This window comes from Euleptes europaea, chromosome 8 (assembly GCF_029931775.1).
Source record: "Euleptes europaea isolate rEulEur1 chromosome 8, rEulEur1.hap1, whole genome shotgun sequence".
Taxonomy (NCBI): domain Eukaryota; kingdom Metazoa; phylum Chordata; class Lepidosauria; order Squamata; family Sphaerodactylidae; genus Euleptes; species Euleptes europaea.
Window position 1 is genome coordinate 66,793,571 of NC_079319.1, and position 19,262 is coordinate 66,812,832.

The 19,262-nt window shown below is 42.9% G+C and overlaps 1 protein-coding gene across 1 annotated transcript in view; it reads left to right on the forward strand.

The window, feature by feature from the left end:
* ZNF236 (zinc finger protein 236) overlaps positions 1-19,262 on the forward strand; it is a 77,263-nt gene that overhangs the window by 4,531 nt on the left and 53,470 nt on the right. Inside the window, exons 2-8 of the mRNA XM_056854951.1 lie at positions 8,769-8,911; positions 9,554-9,718; positions 11,166-11,344; positions 11,947-12,071; positions 16,736-16,908; positions 18,474-18,620; positions 19,171-19,242. Of these exons, the coding sequence (XP_056710929.1) occupies positions 8,769-8,911; positions 9,554-9,718; positions 11,166-11,344; positions 11,947-12,071; positions 16,736-16,908; positions 18,474-18,620; positions 19,171-19,242 (1,004 nt within the window). The remainder of the gene's footprint in view (positions 1-8,768; positions 8,912-9,553; positions 9,719-11,165; positions 11,345-11,946; positions 12,072-16,735; positions 16,909-18,473; positions 18,621-19,170; positions 19,243-19,262) is intronic.

A 19,262-nucleotide genomic window follows, 5' to 3' on the forward strand; every position in this document is an offset into this window, starting at 1 on the left:
GCGCGCCAAATGCCTGCTGCAAAACGCACGCTGCTCTGCCGCGCCTGAAAGACGCGACTGCCAGATCGCAACAGAAAGCGGCCGGGAGAAAACAGCGGCGGTAGCCGCTCCTCCCACACAGCATGAACGGGGGAAATGAAGGAGGCTGGCGGCTCGCCTTTTTGCCTCGCCCGCCGTGCTCCGTCCTTAGGCGGCTCGCCTATTGTTATTCAAGGACGGGAAGCAGCGGGAAGCAGCCAGGAGAACACAGCGGCTATAGCCACTTCTCCCACATTGCACAAACGGGGAAAATGAAGGAGGCTGGCGGCTCGCCTTTTTGCCTCGCAATGCTCCGTCCTCAGGCGGCTCGCCTATTATTATTCAAGGACGGGAAGCATCAACGGAGACATCGACTGCCGGTAAGGTGACTTCGCCCCCCCCCCTCATAGATGCAGCCTGTTTTACTCCTGTAAGAGCAGAGCTCTCCGCCCTGATTAAAAACGCCTTCTCAGATGGCTTAAGGGCAGTACAACCTCCTTATCCTGCCCCATCCATACAGGGATCGTAGGGATCACACCCTCCAGCACCACAAACAGTAATCTGATTGCTAAAAGGGCAGAATATCAGCCAAAGCAGGGGAACGGCTGTGGCTCAGTGGCAGAGCGTCGGATTGGCATGCACAGGGCCAATTCTGGTAGTAGGTGATGTGGAAGACCTCTGCCTGAGATCCTGGTGAGCCAATCACCAGTCCAAGTAGTACCAAGAGAGTACGTGCTGGCCAGCCTAAGCAGCGCTGAAAGCTAATTCACGGTCCCAAAATTGCCAATTGGTACCCAGACTGTCTATAGTATTTAACGCAGAAGATTTCCTTCTGCATTGGCATAAAAACCTAGCTACTCTTGATCTCTCAGAGGACTCAGAGTGGGAGAAAAGACTCCAGATAGGTTTGTGCCAGCGCTTGATTATTTCTAACTCTGTTGAAAGCAGAGCGGGAGAAACCAATGGCACCCATACAATGCTCCACAGCCTCTAGGAAGCCTTTATATTTGGTTTATCGGTGCTTCTAAAATTCTAAAAGTGTCTTCAGTAGAATCACCTGTCACTGCCTTCACTCCTTCAACCTTGTTACATGGCCTTGCCATGATTAGGGACCCTACAGATAGGAAGGCAGAGTTAGCAGGCATAAATGCTCAGAGGCCTTGGCACTCACTATCAAGCGCTTCTATCACATCTGCCCTGGTATACAGAGTGGCAATAATTTGGACGGAAGTTATATCAACTTTTTCCACAGGAAGAAAGAAACGCCTTTACAGGAGTACCCATGTTTTTTGAGAGTGGTATTCTTTCTAACTGATTCGAACTTCGATACCATGCCATATGCAGCTAGGACACTAGCCGCAGCATCAGATGCCAGAAGGGCATCCATGTTTTTTTTTTTTTGAGAGTGGTATCCTTCCAGCTGATTCTACCTTAGATACCATGTCATCCATGTTTTCGAGAGTGGTATTCTTTCTAGCTGATTCCTCCTTAGATAACATGTCATATGCAGCTAGAACACTATCCACAGCCTCAGCTGCCAGAAAGGCTCTCTGGGTACACCCCTGGCAAGCGGAGTATATAGATCAAAATTGGTTATTATGGGCTTCCTGTATCAGGGAAAGACCTTGCTTGGAGACAATTTGGTCCCCATATCAGTGGAGACCAAAGACAAGTTTCTACGCAAGGAATCCAAGGGATCACTCCCTCTATGTCCTTTCGTGCATACCACATACTTCAAAGATACAGACCTGATCAAGCTAGAAACCACCGGAACCAGAATCGCAGCTCCTTTAGTAAAGGAGGACGATTCAATAAATCTCCAAAATCCTCCACCTTCCAGGGCAATAAAGGGGATAAACCCGACCGCCCAACCAAACAGTGACGCCAGCCACCAGTCAGTGGAAGGCAGGCTCAGCCTATTACACCGTCAGTGGTCTCCTCCCAACCAGGCCTCTGGGTCACAAACATTATCTCACAAGGCTATCAGATAGAGTTTTTCTTACACTCCTTCACATCGACTAGTAATATCTCCAACATTCCCCCCCCCCAAAAAAAAAATCCATAGAACTTCAGAGGCCTCTTAGACATCAAGGCGATGGAGCCAGTCTCACCATTAGAGCATACATTGGGAGTCTATTCAGTATTCTTTACTGTTCCCAACAAAGGCAGCGGATGGAAAGCCATCCTAGACCTCAAGTTTCTGAACAGATTATCCCATTAAAGCGCTTCAGGATGGAGACACTAAAGTCAGTCACACAGGTCCTCAGGGAAAAGCATTTTCTTACATTCTAATACACCCGGCACATTGTTGTTTCCTTCGGTTCCCGTACAAGGGACACCTCTTCCAATTCAGGGCCTTACGATTCGGGTTATCATCGCCCCTCCTCGAGTATTCACCAAAGTTCTGGACACACCAGTCACATCTCTGCGCAAGGAGGGCGTGAGAACGCACCCTTCTCAGACGACATTCTGATTTGCGCAAGCTCAAACTAGCAGAGCATAGATCATTCAGAGAGAGTTCTGAAGAGGTTAACAGAACACGGGTCATAATCAACTTCAGAAAGACCCACTTAGTTCCATCCCAACGATTGAGAGAGATGGGGGATGGACATAGACACACTGACAAACTCCTTATACCTTCCAGTGGACAAAAATCCACAACATTTCATCTCTAGCAAAGAAAGCGATTAATTCCCGGTCGCCTTCTCTAATGTCCCTGACCAAACTGAAGGGTCACATGTCTGCATGCATTCCCGCAGTTCAAGGGGCACGCTTACGAGCAAGACCTCTTCAATGGTTCTTAAGGCCGTACCAAAGAGACATACCAAGGAAGAAGTGACAGAAATCTCATCCTGACCGAGGAAGTCAGATCAAGACTAGTATGATGGTTTCAGTCTCAGAATTTGACGAAAGGAAGTTGGTATCTCCGTCCAACACCAATTCAAATCTTCACGGACGCGTGTCTATCAGGTTGGGAAGCCACACTCAAGGGACAATGGCTCAAGCAACATGGACCATCAAGAACAGAATCTTCACATCAGTGCCCTAGAAATCAGGACGATCCTCAGAAGCGACTACATTTTTCCTTGGGCCGAGTCCAACCTCTCATCAAAATCAGCGGAACATATTCAGGGCACAGTCAACATACAAGCAGACTGGCTCAGCAGACAGGACATCAGCGAGGCAGAATGGTCTCTACATCCAGAGGTCTTTCAACTTATTACTCAGAGATTTGGCACGCCACAGATTCATCTGTTTGCATCCAGCATCATCCACCAGCTGCCAAGGTACTATTCCATGTACCGTCAACAGGGGGCGGAACAAATGGACCTCTTAATGTCACCAGGGCCACACGACCTACTGTCCGGGTTTCCCCCCTCCCTCCAAGGGTATTGAGAAAGGTACGACTTCAAAAAGCATCAGTCAGATTCATAGCTCCATATTGGCTGCGACGACCGTGGTTCCCATCTATAATTCAGATGTCCATACAGAACCATTGGAGACTTCCAGACAGACAAGATCTCCCTCTACAAGACCCAATATGCCATCCCAATCCAGGGTGGTACAAACTGACCGCATGGGCACTGAAAGGAGATGACTTATAGCCCTAGGTTATAGCCCGGTGGCCGTCACTACCATATTGACACAAGGAAGCCATCAGGAGGGACAGAGCTTAGGGCTAGCTACATGCACTCTACAAAGGCAACTGGCATCTATAGCTACCATAGTACCCAAGGTATCTGGATACCGCTTAACCAAACACCATCACATAAAAGCCTTTTTAAGGGGCGTCAGTTATTTAGCTCCTCCTGTTAGACACAGGTTCACAACTAGAGCCTGCACACAGCTTTGACAGCACTCACACAACTACCATTCGAACCAATTACTGAGATAGGACAAAATGTAGCTGCAAGTTTCACAGGGAGCAGGACATAGTGCTTACATCTTCTGCACTAACCCCAAGAATCCTAAGGAGAAGGCCTGGCACTAGCTAGACCTAAGAAGGGCACTACCTGTTTACATTTATCTTACTAAAATTATTAGGAACTCTGACTACTTATTCGTTCATATCTCACCACCTGACAAGGGCAAGCATATGTCCAAGGCATCCATTAGTAGGACCATCACCTTATACATAACACAGGCTTATAGAATAAGTAACCTACCTGCTCCTGCGGGCGTTACTGCCCACTTGGGAAGAAGTGCGGCTACTTCAGCAGCCTTCGACTGCCGTGCTTTATGGAAGAGATATGTAAGGCCGCAACTTGGTTCTCGGTGTCCACATTTGTGAGACACTACAAATTAGATCTATACTTGTCAGCAGATGCCGCCTTAGGCAGACGAGTACTGCAAAGTATACTTCAGGACGTCTGACCCTCCCAAGGGCGGGGGACAGCTCTTGTATGTCCCATAATGAAGATGCCCTTCTCCCTCTGAGCGAGAAAGAGCCTTGGCTACTTACCGTGAAGGCTTCTTCTGCTCAGAGGGACGAAGGGCATCTTGCCCGCCCAGACGTCAGTAAAATATAAATAAAACAAATAAAATAAAATTACAGGTAATCATGGTTACATCTAACTTCCAGTTGACATTCAATTCAAGTTAAATGCTGTTTGTTGGTTCATGACTTATAGTTATCCTAAAGGTTCATCGTTAATGTTTATTAGGAACTTATGTCTTGTATAGAATTATAACTAACATGTTTCTTCAGTCTATCTTAAATATATAAGGCTCGGAAAGTCTTTAACTGATCACAAGGGGGCGTTTACCCTCAGAGGTCAGAAAAATTTAAATATTTGGTTCCTGCCTCCCGAGATAAGAGGAAAAGGAAACACCCATAATGAAGATGCCCTTCGTCCCTCTGAGCAGAAGAAGCCTTCACGGTAAGTAGCCAAGGCTCTTTTTGCCCCGGCACTGAGGCTCTCCGAGGTAAGATAAAGCCTCACTGAGGGGTCGCAGCTGACTTCATCGTAGCAGGGCCATCCCTGATTGGGTAAGAACACCACCCCCTGTGGTGGCCCACCCATGCATTGGGTGGTGTCTCCCTCGCAGAGCAGCAGATCTCGCAGTCAGGAGAGCTCTCCTCAACATGCTGAAGGGATTGGAAAAGGAGGACCTTCTCAGCGTTGATTGCCATCAGTGGAGCTCCTAACCAAGCCAAGGACTCCATCTCTGTCATGGAGAAGTCATTTCTCCCAATCCTCAGAGGAGGAAGAGGAGATTATCGAGGTCCATTTCCCAGTGTCTAAAGGTTCCAAGAGTGACAAGCCACTAAGGGACCGATCCCCTCGATCACTATGCCAGTTATCTCCTCGACGCCAAGACTCCCCTTGGCATCATGTAGCACCTCAGCGCCATGACTCCCCTGGCACCATTCTTCACCTAGGCACCGAGATTCTCCTAGAATCCATGAGTCTTCTTGATGTCAAGACTCCAAGGTGTGTCTCTCCTCAACGTTGAGTGTCCCCTTGGTGGTTTTCTCCTCTATGTCATGATTCATCGACATGTGAAATGGCACCTTGACATCGAGCATCCCCTTGAGGCCATGAGCTCTACCAGTATAGGGGACAGTATGAGCACTACTATCCCCACTCTTGTGGGTGTTATTTCCAGGAGCAGTTGGCATACAACTTGTGTGACCTGCCCAACCCGCCTGCTAGTTTGGTATCGATATCAAGGGAATCTGCAGGGAAACATCATGCATCGCCTCTTCGGAAGCATTACTCACCCATCTTTGAAGGCACTGTGTCAAAGTCTGATGATGCTGGACAGGATTTTAACAATGGTTCTGAGGAAGCGCCTCTCCCATTGCCAGACGACCTAATGGGAGACGTGAAGGCCATCGCACCACCGGGGGGACATTAGCGCCTATGCTGACTAGCTCATCGGAATGGCCAAGGCGTTAAATATTGCCTTCAGATCTGTTGATCCAGGACCTGTCAATGAAATCTTGGACATTCTTTTTACACCAGAAAGTGGTCCAGTGGCACTACCCATGATCAGAAGTATCATGAACATTATTATCAGCCAATTGGTCCAAACTGGCGTTAGGACCCCCCACTGCTAAGGAAGTGGACAGTCTCTATAAGATTCAACTGGAGGGATGTAAATATGTACTACACCCTCCAGTAGCGAATTCTATGGCGGATGAAGCCCTCCCGGTCAGACTCAAACCCAGCTTTCATTCATCCCCTCAAGGGAAGGGTGTAAGGTTGATACCTTAGGAAGGAAAATCTATACCTCTAGCACATTGGCCCTATGCATTTCTAACTTCCTGGCTGTCATGGGCCATTATCAGTATTTCCTTTGGGACAGGATGTCCAAACCCTCCTCCAGGTAAACAAGCTTGCTAATCTCCCATGTGGGACTGCACAGAAGCCACAATGATGTAAAACACAGTTGCACTTGCCTGTAACTGTTCATTGAGTGAGCTTCTGTACAGGCACACATCTCTCCCTCCTTTCCTGCTGTGGGACGCTGATGTGTCTAATTGTCAGTTCCCCGCGGCAGCTAGGAGAACTGAGGGAGAGCGCTCCCTCCACCCTGGGTCAGGTGACCGTTTGGGCGGGAAAATCGCTTCCTTGACCTGAGGGGAGGGAGAGCACTCGGCGGAGCCAGTCTTTCTAGAAGCTAGCAAATCTTTTTCTCCGTAGCTGGCCTGTGCATATGCCGTCCCATGTGTGCCTGCACAGAAGCTCACTCGATGAACAACTGTTACAGGCAAGTGGAACTGTGTTCTATCCACCCCATGATGTCCATCTCAAAAAGTGACGCTGCATAGTTCTTTCACACTGTGTATAATAATGCAGTTACAAGATGTGATAATGGTGCTGATTTACATGATCTTAAAAAGATTAGACACATTGATGAAGAATGTGTGTGTGTCAAGTGCCGTCAAGTTGCTGCCGAAGCATAGCTACCCTATGAATCAATGTCCTCCAAAATGTCCTATTGTTAACAGCCTTGCTCATGTCTCACAAACTGAGGACCATGGCTTCCTTTATAAAGTCATCTCATGTTGAGTCTTCACTTTTCTTAGCATTATTGTCTTTTCCAGTGACTCTTGTCTTTTCATAATGTGACCAAAGTGTGATAGCCTCTGTTTAATTATTTTAGCTCCTAGGGAAAGTTCAGGCTTGAATTGATCTAGAATGAAGAGTAGGTCTATCAAAATATACCACACTAAATGGAACTTTGTCTTCAGAGACTGTGTAATTGTATTTCATTTTACCGTCATGAACATTAAACAGGGTGGCTAGGTTTGATCACACAAGTAGCAAAACCAATCTGTTGTGTACTTGGGTATCCAACTGACTTTATAAACTAGCTACGAAAAAGGTTCTCCCCTTGCCTGAACGCTAATACCAACTGAGCATGCTCCAGAAGACATAGTGTTGAGAATATCTGAACATCAAAGTAGGGAGAACCACAGAGTTGTGGAAATTGGCCTACTCACACCTTTGAGAGCTTGTAGAATTCTGGAAGAGGTTTGGGGTCTACTGGGTGAAATTTCCAAATTGTACTTGCCCCTCCCAGGCAATTCTTCAGTGGCACCAATTTTGTGTATCTATATAAGAGCTGCTAGGGATAAATAACAGGAAGACAGTCATTTTTTACTTGCTAGTGAGCTTTCAGTAATGTCTAGGTGTCCTAGCTCCCTCCGAATTAATTTATGTTCTGTTCCTTTAAAATGAAGAAAAATATCTTTCTACTAGCCCAATCCCCATTTTATCTCTTAATTCAGAATCAGCAGTTAGGGTGAGCTTTCTCCATCCTTCTGTTCTCCCAGTTCTAAATCCCTAGTTCTCCTTTTGCCTCCAGACAGGACAACAAAGCAGCAAAAAAGGTAGCTACTGTCTAATCAGAAGCTGCTAACTATGCTCCATCCAACAGCCAGACTTCTGTACTTGCTTCAGCGACAGTGCTTCAACACACTTATATGGCACTCATGGGCCCATAAGAAGTCATTTTGCCCATCCCCCCATACCAATCTAGAGCTGCCTCTGTTTTGAGAACGTAAAAGCAGTGAAGAGTTGTAACTGGATTTAGACATACTGTGTGACAGGAAGATTACAACAATCCTGTTGAACTTACTGGGACGTCAAAGTGGGCCTGTAAGTAAGAATGGGGATGAGGGGAATGAAATCTCACCCTGCACAGGTCTCTTCCAAGATTCTAAGGTGTTTAAGCAGCCTGATTTCTCCTCCTCCTATTTTTCTTTCAACTGAGACTTTCAGTACACTCAACATTGCAGACCACCAGGTTAATACCTGGTCTTGATCACAATGTCGTTGTGTGGTTTTGATACCTTTTGATCAATTTGCAGTCATATTTTTCTGCATATTTGGGGAGTCAGCCAATTATGGTGAGACCTGTACCTTATGTGGCTTTCATAATCTGCAGAGGTTGGCCAATTTACCATTAAATATCAGAATAGAATACTGGAAGAATGCAATCTACATTACCTCAAAAGAATCCCATTTTTTAATGTTGTAAAACAACATTATGCTTTTGATGACTGTTTTGTTGCTATAAGAATTTTCCATTTGGGTTATAAATTTAGGTTATACCTTTTACAAAACAAATACAGAAAAATATTAGAATATTGTGAGTATTGTTAATTTTGAACTTGTGTTTTAATCAAATTGATACTAGTTCCTATTCTGAATTTTAGGATTTAATATTGAAAGTACTCATTGTGCAGAAAAAAGAAGCATAGTTCTGTTTAAAAAAGTGTCGTGTTTGTTTTCTAGATGGTGTTCTAACGCTGAATACAGAAAACAATAATTGTACCCAGCAAGTACCAAACTTCCGTAAGTGTGAGATCTGTTTTCTGACCTTTTCAAAAGACACACAGTTCCAGCGCCACATGAGGGATCATGAGCAAAATGACAAGGTGTGTATCTTAATGAATCAGGATGGCTTTGATGACAATATTAACCGAGGAGGAGAATGTTCACGAATTTCCTTTAATTTCCTCACAAAAATTATTTTAAGTTAAATTTTGAGGAGGCTTAAATACTCAGAATGTTTCTAATGTCAAAAAGGTACAAGATAAAACCTGATTTTATGTGGATGTTTTAGCATTCTCTGGCTAGCAATAACTAGTTGTACTGTAAGTTATAGCTTTCCTAATCCTCTTAAGAAGTGTATTGATGAGTAAAGGAACAATCGCATGGAATCTCAAGCTTTATCATGAATTTCACAAAAATCCAGTTATTTAGTATGTTAAATATAATGTTAATTTTAAATTCAAAATAGTATTGCAGAGTTTTAAAAGCCTGGAACCAAGGTAATGGAAGGACACTGTAATATCCCAAGAAAATATTCCATTTTTGCTTTCCTTACTTAAAGCCGAATTGCATAAATTTAATTGTAATTCCAAAAGCATGGTGTGAGGAACACTTTACGTTTCGAAAAAGATAAGAAAGTTCCTGTGAAGAGCCAGTCAAGAAGTGTTACTGTTTGGTTGTTGAAACTCTTAGTCGTTTGGATTACTGATTTAAGCATTGCCTTGACTCCACTTTTTTTCAAATAGCCTCATCGATGTGACCAGTGTCCAATGTCGTTTAATGTTGAATTCAATCTTACATTGCACAAGTGTACCCACAATGGACAAGATCCTACTTGTCCAGTATGCAACAAAAAATTCTCCAGAGTGGCTAGCCTTAAATCTCATATTATGCTACATGAAAAGGAAGAGGTAAATATATTATTTTTTTGCAATCTGTATAAGATTCATAGTAGGGAAGTAATTGTTTATATATTACAAGGGTTGGGAAATACTCCATCAGTCTTCAGTATTTGATATGGTCTGAATGAGCGCCAGTTAGTTGTATGTTATATTTGATATATTTGTTAACTTCTTGGTAGTTTTAGAGTTTTAATGTTGATGTAATGTATTTTTATGGTTTTAATATAGAGATGTTATTAAATTCTGTTGTTACTCGCCCTGAGCCCGGCCTTAACCAGAGATTGAGAGCGGGATAGAAATTGAGCAAACAAATTTAAAAAATACCTGGAGATTTTGGGGGTTGAGACTGAGGAAGGAAGGGTTTGAGGAGGGGAGGGACTTAAATGGGATATAAAACCATGGAGTCCACCTTCCAAAGTGGCCATTTTCTCCAGGTGAACTGATCTCTATCGGCTAGAGATCAGTTGTAATCCCAGAAGATCTCCAGCTACTACCTGGAGGTTGGCAACCCTATTTGTTACAGAGTCCCCAGCTTGTTTCCTGAAACTTATGGAAAGGTTACTTGTTTCAAAACAAATGATGGTAGTAGAGAAGATACACTTCATTGGTTGCTTTCTTCTGATTTTAATAAGGAAGGCAATACATACTATTTTACCCCTTAGTATCTTTGCAGCCCTGTAGTAAGTAATAAAATTTATCATGCTTTTGAAGGAGCAGAGCAGAAGAAACTCAACAGCATTTCAGCAGGTTAGACAGTATGGTCCTAATTTTTTGCCCAATGCGCAGTGGGTAGCTAAAAGTGAGAGTTCAGATTGCTTCCTTATCAACTCAGCATACCTTTCCCTTTCCGAGTGCGACTTGCTATACAATGTTGGGCATAATATATATACTATTTTACAAGTGTAACCTAACATGGTGTAGTAGTTGATTCCTCGAAAATGAATCTTCGTGTTTATTCCCTATTCACATTTTTTGTTCCTGCATGGGGGTCAGCATATTGCATCAACTGGGAGGTAAGCTACATTCTTGTTGCCCATCATGTGAAAGAAGGTGATTAGGAGCTATATCATCGAACACAGTACTTTAACCACCAATATAGTATAATCAGATGAGTGAAATCTATAAACTAATTTAGAGAATGCAGGTTATCTTTGTAGAATCTGATTATGAAAGCATAAAGTATTGAGCGCAGCCTGTTTGATTTTGTCATAAGGTTAAGAAGGATTTGGTTAACACCTCAAGATACAGTTGGTTAGTCACCATGGTCACAGTCCTGTGTTCACTTATCTGGTAGAAAGTCCTATTGAACTCAATGGGATTTAATTCTGAGTGGACCTGCTTAGCATTTCTCCCCATTTTAATAATTCTTGTACAACTTCTTACATGGTAAAAGAGTGCCGTAAAATAACTTTTGTTCAATTCTGAAAACAATAAAAGCTACTTACTGTTTTTACAGAATCTTATTTGTTCAGAGTGTGGAGATGAATTTACTTTGCAGAGCCAGTTGACACTACACATGGAAGAGCATCGTCAGGAACTGTCTGGAAGCAAAACCCATATCTGTAAAACTTGCAAGAAAGAGTTTGAAATGTCATCCCAACTAAAAGAGCATATGAAAACTCATTACAAAATAAGGTGAGAGTTGTCTAGGTATTTGAATGTGCTTGAAAGTGTGTTGGGGATTCATAACCAGCTGTGGTCAACTCATTACGCTTGTCATAATCAGAATGACTTTGGGGTGATTTTTAAAACCTGTGATCAAGAACAGGCAATCTGGGTTTTGCTCTGGGGCCTTACCATTTAACATAGTTTTTATACCTAGGTTGAGCTCCTGGGGACTCTTGATGGGCGTAGCGCTAGTATAGTGTGCATATTTTTATTTATTTGAGCTGAGTTTTGAAACTGTCACCCATCAGGCTTCATGTTGAGGAGTGGGGAAACAAACCCTGTTCACCAGATTAGAGTCCGCCACTCTTGTGGAGGAGCAGGGAATCAAACCCTGTTCTCCAGATTAGAGTCTGCCCCCTTAACCACTGCACCATGCTGACTCATAGAATGACTGATACCATAGCTGTGCTTTAAGACTTTAAGTAATGTGTACTTGAAGTGCATTTCTTATGGCAATGTATGCAGGGTGCAAAATCCAGTTGGAACACAGAAATCAACTCACCTTTCAAATGCAGTAATTATAGGAGCCAATGCCTTATTAAATTTAATTGCTTAATGCACATCAACAGGGTATCAAACACCAGGTCATACAACAGAAATATCGATAGAAGTGGGTTTACGTATTCATGTCCACACTGTGGGAAGACGTTCCAGAAGCCAAGTCAATTAACACGGCATGTTCGAATACACACAGGTAAGGTCAATAAATCCATACAGGATATATTTGAAACTGTATATAGAGCTGTGAGACTGTGGAACAAAAATTCCTATTCCCCTAATTTTTCCAAATTGACAACCCTCCTTTATTTTGCTTGTTTGTATAATCTTTTTTGAGGTAAATATTTGTGCTCCTCACAAGCATAGATCTGTTTGATGCTCTGTGCTGTTTTTTCATAAGAACACAGGTGTATAAACGGCTTATTGGGTTTTCGATGCTTCAGCAAAAGCTGCTTGTAATCTGAGATATTTAAAATATAAATATAAAATACCGCTATGGTCAATGAAGCATGTTTTGCATGTTCTTCTACTGCTCTTAGAACTTTCTGTCTTGCTATCTATATGTTTTTTATCCTGTCATTTCTCCAAGGAGCTTAGGATGGCATCTGTACTGGCCGGGCAGGCTGGCGGGGCTGCTACTGCAGCACGGTGCAGAGGGAGCTGAGAGTGGGCATAGCAGGAAGTGGTGGAGGGTACAGAAGCCGAGGCTTCTGCAGCCTGGAGGCTGCACAGAAACAGTGGGGTCAGCAGGGGTAAGGCAAAGTCTAAGAAGCAGTCCAGAAATCAGGCCGGGGTCTCTTACCTATCACAGGCTAGGCAGCAAGGGTCATCGTTAATCAGTCCAAGGTCTGTGTCACAGGCAAGGCGGTATGCGTCTTTAAACAGTCCAAGGTCGTTCTCAGGCAAGATAGCAAACAGAGTGGAGCGTGGCTGAAACTGGAATTCAGTACGTTGCTTCCACGCTGAGGCTGATCTTCGCTGCTCCTTAAATGTGGCCAGCTATCAGAGTGAGGTTGGTCCTGTCATCACTCACTGTCATTCTCTACAGCTGGAATGCCTCTCCGGCCCTGCAGCCGTGCGGACCATCTTCTTTCACTCAGCAGAGCTCAGAGTTTCTGCCTACGGTGAACCATGGGGGAGGATACTTCTTCCGAGCCTCTGGCTGACTCTGGCAATCTGGCCTCCAAGGGGGACTGGAATTCCTCAGCCTGGCTAGACATAGAAGCCTCTGACAGCCCCTTTAATCCAGCATCTGGTTCAGAAGGCTCATCAGCTGCATTCCCAGGAGGGACGGCCAACTGCTCCAGCTCTGCATCCGAGACCTCTGACTCAGCCACAGGGGGGACCATGACAGCATCTCTGGTTTCCCCCACTTTTTTTTTTCTCTGTCAAGAACCCTGTGAAATAAGTTAGGCTGAGTGAGAGAGAGAGAGACAGAGAGAGAGAGAGTAACTGGCCCAAAGTTACCTTTCTGGCAATGTAGGATTTGAGCCTGAATCTCACAGGTAGTGCTAATCAATCAGACCATTATAGCACACTAAACTTTTAATGTGACATTGAACTTGTTTGTATAAATAATGATAAAGATAGGCCCAAAGGATCATGTATGTGAGGTCTGCTCGTATATGTTGTAGGTACAGATTCTGCTTCTGTGGGTTCTGTGTGCAGTGGTGGAGGGAGCAAAATTCTAGATACTTCTAAGGTTCATACTTGTCCGTAACCATATAAATAGCTTACACACTGGGCAGTCTGAATTGGCCCATAGACATTAATTTGCTTATGCCAGTTTCAGGGTTGAATTGATGTCTCTCTACTTACAGATTTGTTTTGTTAGAGCAAGAATCACTTGCTTCTGGCCAAATACCATGAAGCTGCCACTTAAAAGTTCTGTTGACCTTTTGCATGTAGTTTAATTCTCTCCCCCCTCACTTCTGTTGGGTTTATGGTACTGTTGGGTTTATAGTACTGTGTTACCTGCTGCTTGGCAATGGCATGGTGACACTGCAACAAAGCACGATATAGTATGGGAGCACTTTGCAAAAATTATATCTTTAATTTTGAGGAGCCCAGTGGGTCATTCAAGCCATCTTGTGTGAGACAAAATGGGAGGCAAGCTGATAAAATAATTTCTAGGCTGACCTGTTGTAGCTTTAAAAAAATGGCAAAGTCTTACATCATGATCTGATTTCTAGTCTGATTTTGGTAATCAATCTTTGTGTTCTTTTGCCCATATTATTCTTTTGGAAAACTGGTAATTTGACCCCTCTGTGCCAAATAAACCAGCCTAATAAGGAGTTCAGTTTTATATATGAAGATGCAGAAAATGGACACAAGAGGTCAGCCTTACTCCTAATTTTAAAAGAATCTGTTATTTTCAAGAAATATATTTTTATTTTCAGGAAGTTCTTGTGCACATATTAAGCAGTTAGAGATAAATTAATCTGCACTCATTACCTTTGCATTCTTATTAATTTTGTTGTGTATTGAATCATTGTGCTTCAGGCTGGTATATTTATAATTTGACGTTTGTTTACTCTGAGTTTTCTGTGTGTGCTAAGAAAGGTTAAAGTACTTGATAAAAATATGCTGCGTTGGAAATTAGAAAATCAAGCATCTTTAATGGAAAGGAAATGTCAACATATTAATTTTTAATATTTGCAGAATTCCTGTACCAATTTATTTAGCTAATCCTTTTTAAGCACATGTCCCCTTTCATTTATTGGGTTCTTACAGGCTTGTCAGGTCTTGCCCTCGTTCACCCAGTCCAGACCCTTGCTCCAACTAACACTCCCACACAGTACAACTAGTAGGCATGCAAGCCAGCTCTGACATGGTTACATGCAGGGTCAGTTCAAGGTTTGGGGGAACCCTGGGCAGAGAATGCCTGGGCACCCTTCCCCCTGCCTACTGCTATGCCCCCTGCTTATGCCCCCTTTCCCTTCCCTCAGCTCTCAATTGTATGTCCTTCCCCTTTCAACCCCTCTCATTGACCATGTTCCCAGCTACACACACCACGTGCATGGTCTTCTCTTGACATCATTGAGAAGAATGTGTGGCTGGGAACACAGGTGGTGGGAGAGCTCACAAGTGGGCACATGGGGAACAGCAAACATGTAGACATTGGGAGTCGGCGTAGGCAGGGTATAGCAGCAATGGAAGCTCTGGGTTCTGGTAGCTGCCCCACCTCAGGTTATGCTGACACTGGCTCTAGTTTCATGCTCTACTGATGTGTGTGGAGGACCTCCCATTGCTATTGCAAGGCACAATTACATCGTGTTTTTCTTGTGTCCTTGCCTGGAGCCTGATGGGGTTTTGAATGGTGTAGGCATCTTGTCCCTGGGGTATCCTCTGCATTCATCTCACAATATGCTTTAGTAGGGACTGGATCATAACCTGAATGACTGTATCAATAAGTACACTGTATCAGTAAGTACACTAATAAAAACACTTTAAGCACTAAGGTACATTTCTATACATCTAATTCCAAAGTGTGCCCCCTGCCTGCAGATACTTAAGTACAGAGATTGAAGCCTTGTACAGACAGGACAGATCTTTCTACAGATCTGAAGAACGCCCCAGGTTTGCAAAAAATTCTGAAATTTAAAAAATAAAAATAAAATACTTCAGGGGGGTTAACCCCCCCCAAATAATAGAAACAGCACTTGTATCTTTAGGAAACGAATTCTCTAATTGATGGTTGTGGGTGATCACAACAATATTGCCATCCTTCAAGCCTTGGTTTCTGTCAGTAAAAAGCAGGGGAGGGGAAGGGCCCTTTCCAGGGCTGTTTTGGCTTTGCAGACAGATTCATCAGTGCCAGGCCTGGCAGAATCACAGGGTGACTTGCTACCACCCAATATGTGTGACTCACCCAAGACTGGCTGCTTGCCAGTGTGGTGTAGTGGTTAGAGTTTCAAACTAGGATCTGGGAGACCCATGTTTGAATCATCACTGCCATGGAAGCTCACTGGGAGACCTTTGGCCAGTTACACATTCTCAGCCTAATTTACCTCATAGGGTTGTTGGGAAGATACAATGGAGGAGAGGAGAATGATGTAAGCTGCTTTGGGTGCCCATTGTGGAGAAAGACGGGGTATAAATGAAGTGAATAATGTAGCTGAAGCAAATAAAAGGTAGGTTGGTTAGTGGGTGGGAAGGAGAAGGAAGCAGGGAAAGGTGACAGTATGGAGGCTGCTAGGTGAAGGAAAAGAGGAACAAGTGTGGGGGAAAGGATACAAGGGAAAATAAGGCGCTGCCCTAGCCTGTACTTGTGGGTTCCCTACCATGTAACTGGCCCTTGCTGATGGCTGGCACCAAGCAAATGGGCCACTGTTTTCCCAAGTAGAGGCTGCCAGGGGGAGGAAAGGAAGGAAAGCTGAAGACAGAGGGGCAGATAAAGGTAGTTGGTTGGTGAGTGGGAAGGAGAGAAGGAAGGAAAAGGGGAGAGGCTGTGAGGGGAGAAGCTATGGGGGCTGCCAGGGAAGGAAAAGAAGAAATGGTGGGGGAGGAGAGAATCCGATTCCCCCTCCCAAGTCCTTGTGGGGCCCCTGCTTGTTTTTACTAATTTTTATTCTCATACTCTCACAAAAATTATATATATTGCATGATGAAAAGGAAAGAGGAATTTGTATTCAGGGATACTCCTTTATGTAGGTTTAAAGCTAAAAGGGAATCTTTGCAAGAGCCTTTATATGTAGGATTACTGGCCATAAAATGAGGAACATGGCATTTTATTTGACAGTAGTGCATACATCACTATGTTATAACATACTGTGTGTTATATTAAATTTACTTGAGTGTTGCTAGTATTAATGAGAACACATTTCTTTGGGTTATATATATGTGTGTAATTTTTTTTAGGTGAAAGACCATTTAAATGTAGCGAATGTGGAAAGGCGTTTAATCAGAAGGGGGCATTACAAACCCATATGATTAAACACACTGGTGAAAAACCCCATGCCTGTGCCTTTTGTCCTGCAGCCTTTTCTCAGAAAGGCAATCTTCAGTCACATATTCAGAGAGTTCATTCAGAGGTAAACAGCACTGTTGATTACAGTTATTGGCAACCTACTTTATATCAAGGTCTTAATGCCTATGTCAATATTCAGTGTTTCCACAATGTTTTAACCATTTGTTATGCGGTATGATCCTAGATGGAATAAAATGATAGTTTTTTATTTGTTTTAGATGGTTATATAGATGTTCTTGGGGGGATCTGTAGCCATAATTTATGTTAATTAGATAACTGAATATGAAAATTCATAGGTGGAGGGTATTTCCTTCTTGCTTTCTTTTTACTCCTGCTTCTTCCTTTTTGTTCCTTATAACCTCCCCTTCCTTATTTCTTCCTGCTGTCTTTGACTCTATATCATGCAAAATTCTATGCTGTCATTTCTCTGTTCTTGCCCTTTCGTCCAAATACGAACAGGGAATGACATCTTCTGTCAGATTCTTAGGCAGCCTCTCAGGACATGTCCTTCCTCTGTCTCAAGCTACAGGCAAGAGGATTGGGGAAAGATAAGGAGGAGCCTTAACCTGGATAACCCTGGCTATCCTGATCTCGTCAGATCTCAGAAGCTAAACAGGGTCAACCCTGGCAAGTATTTGGGAGGGAGACCTCCAAGGAATGCCAGGGTTGTGATGGGGAGGCAGGCAATGGCAAACCACCTCTGAATGTTTCTTGCCTTGAAAACCCCACCAGGGGTTGCCATAAGTCAGATGTGACTTGACAGCAAAAAAAAAGGAGGAAGTGATAACTCATCATGGGTTGGGGTTCAGCACAAAGAAGGAATGCAAGGAGAAAGGAGAGGGATTAGGAAATGCAAAAGGAAGGATGTCATTCAACTCTCAAACACCTCCTCCCTGCATACTATCTGTGAAATTCAACTGTTAATTATCCCACTTAGTATATAATGCTGAGGACAATTTTCTAGCTTCTTCTGTAACATATGAAAGTAAATTTTAAGTACTCCCTGATGAATAGCCAATTAACTGGAAAAAAACCACCAGGCTTTACTGAATTTCATTATAATAAATGTTACAGTAAATTATAATAAAGAGCCCTTTCCTGCACTCACTTGAATAATCTCTCGCCATATTTGTATTACTGGTACCAATCTCTTTATATATAAAACTGCTACAGTCGGCCACTTGGTTCAGCTGCTGATCTGGTACCTTTTTGCTTGAACTTTCTGTATTTTTCCCAGCGTAAAAACAGAATTTGTACCTGTGCTAAATTTAGTAAGCTTCTGTTAAAAGAAGTAAAATATCACCAAGCAAAAAAACAAACAAACAAAAAACCTCTGACCTTTCTAACTTATAATTTAAGATATTTAAATGTTCTGTGATTAGAAAATGCCATTTGGTGGGTGCATAATGATGAGTGTGTCATGCAGCATGATCTGGGAATGGCTAGGCTGTTTCAGACCCTTATTGAATTTGTCTGATGCAATTTAGGCTTCTCTTTCAGATGGGGTATAAAACTGAAGATCTTTCTGAGGAATGAATTACAACCTTAGTTGTAATTTTGCTGTAGTATAAAGAAAATCATAACTGCAAAGTTTTGACTGAGCCTTTTTTATTTAATTTATTCCTCCAGGTGAAGAATGGTCCAACGTATAACTGTACAGAGTGTAGTTGTATCTTCAAAAGTTTAGGCAGCTTACATACTCATATCAGCAAGATGCATATGAGTAGCACCCAAAACACAGCAAACTCAACAACAGAGGCATCTCATATTACAACGGTAACATTTGCATCCTAATTTGTTAGTAAAGACGTTTTTGCATATAATGTTTCTCTTTTGTTTGTACATGTGTGAGAGGAAGAGAGAGACAGAAACAACCTATATATAATACCTATTTCTGTTTTCTACACTTGCGGGTAAATTCCATGAGAATTTTTTCTTTTTAGGTCCCACTGAAGTGAATGTTTGTTGTACAGGAGTACTGTTAGGAAATGTCCATTTATTTTAGAGATGCAAACCAGCAGAAGATCCCAATGGGATATGCCTTTGATCTTCAGCTTTCTTTTTTGTTAACTGATAAGTGATACAACAAATTTAACCAGCTTGGAATAATTGGTTCTGCTTAAGCTTCGTGCCCCTTTGGAAATTAAATCTTGTCTGCTGCTGATTCATGTATAGTATCTCCGCTTTGAATTATTTTTAATCTTACTTTGTGAAGCTTGCTAGTTTACCTTAACTTGAATCCTAATGAAAGAAACTCATATTTTTGTACTTCCATATGTTCATTTTGGGGAGGCACTAACTTATCATTCATTCTTATTCATCATAGGATTCTGTGGCCCAGCCTTTGACATTAACGACAGTTAATTTGTTGCAGCCCATTGATAATAAGTGGAAGAATGTGAGTATGCTTGTTTATTT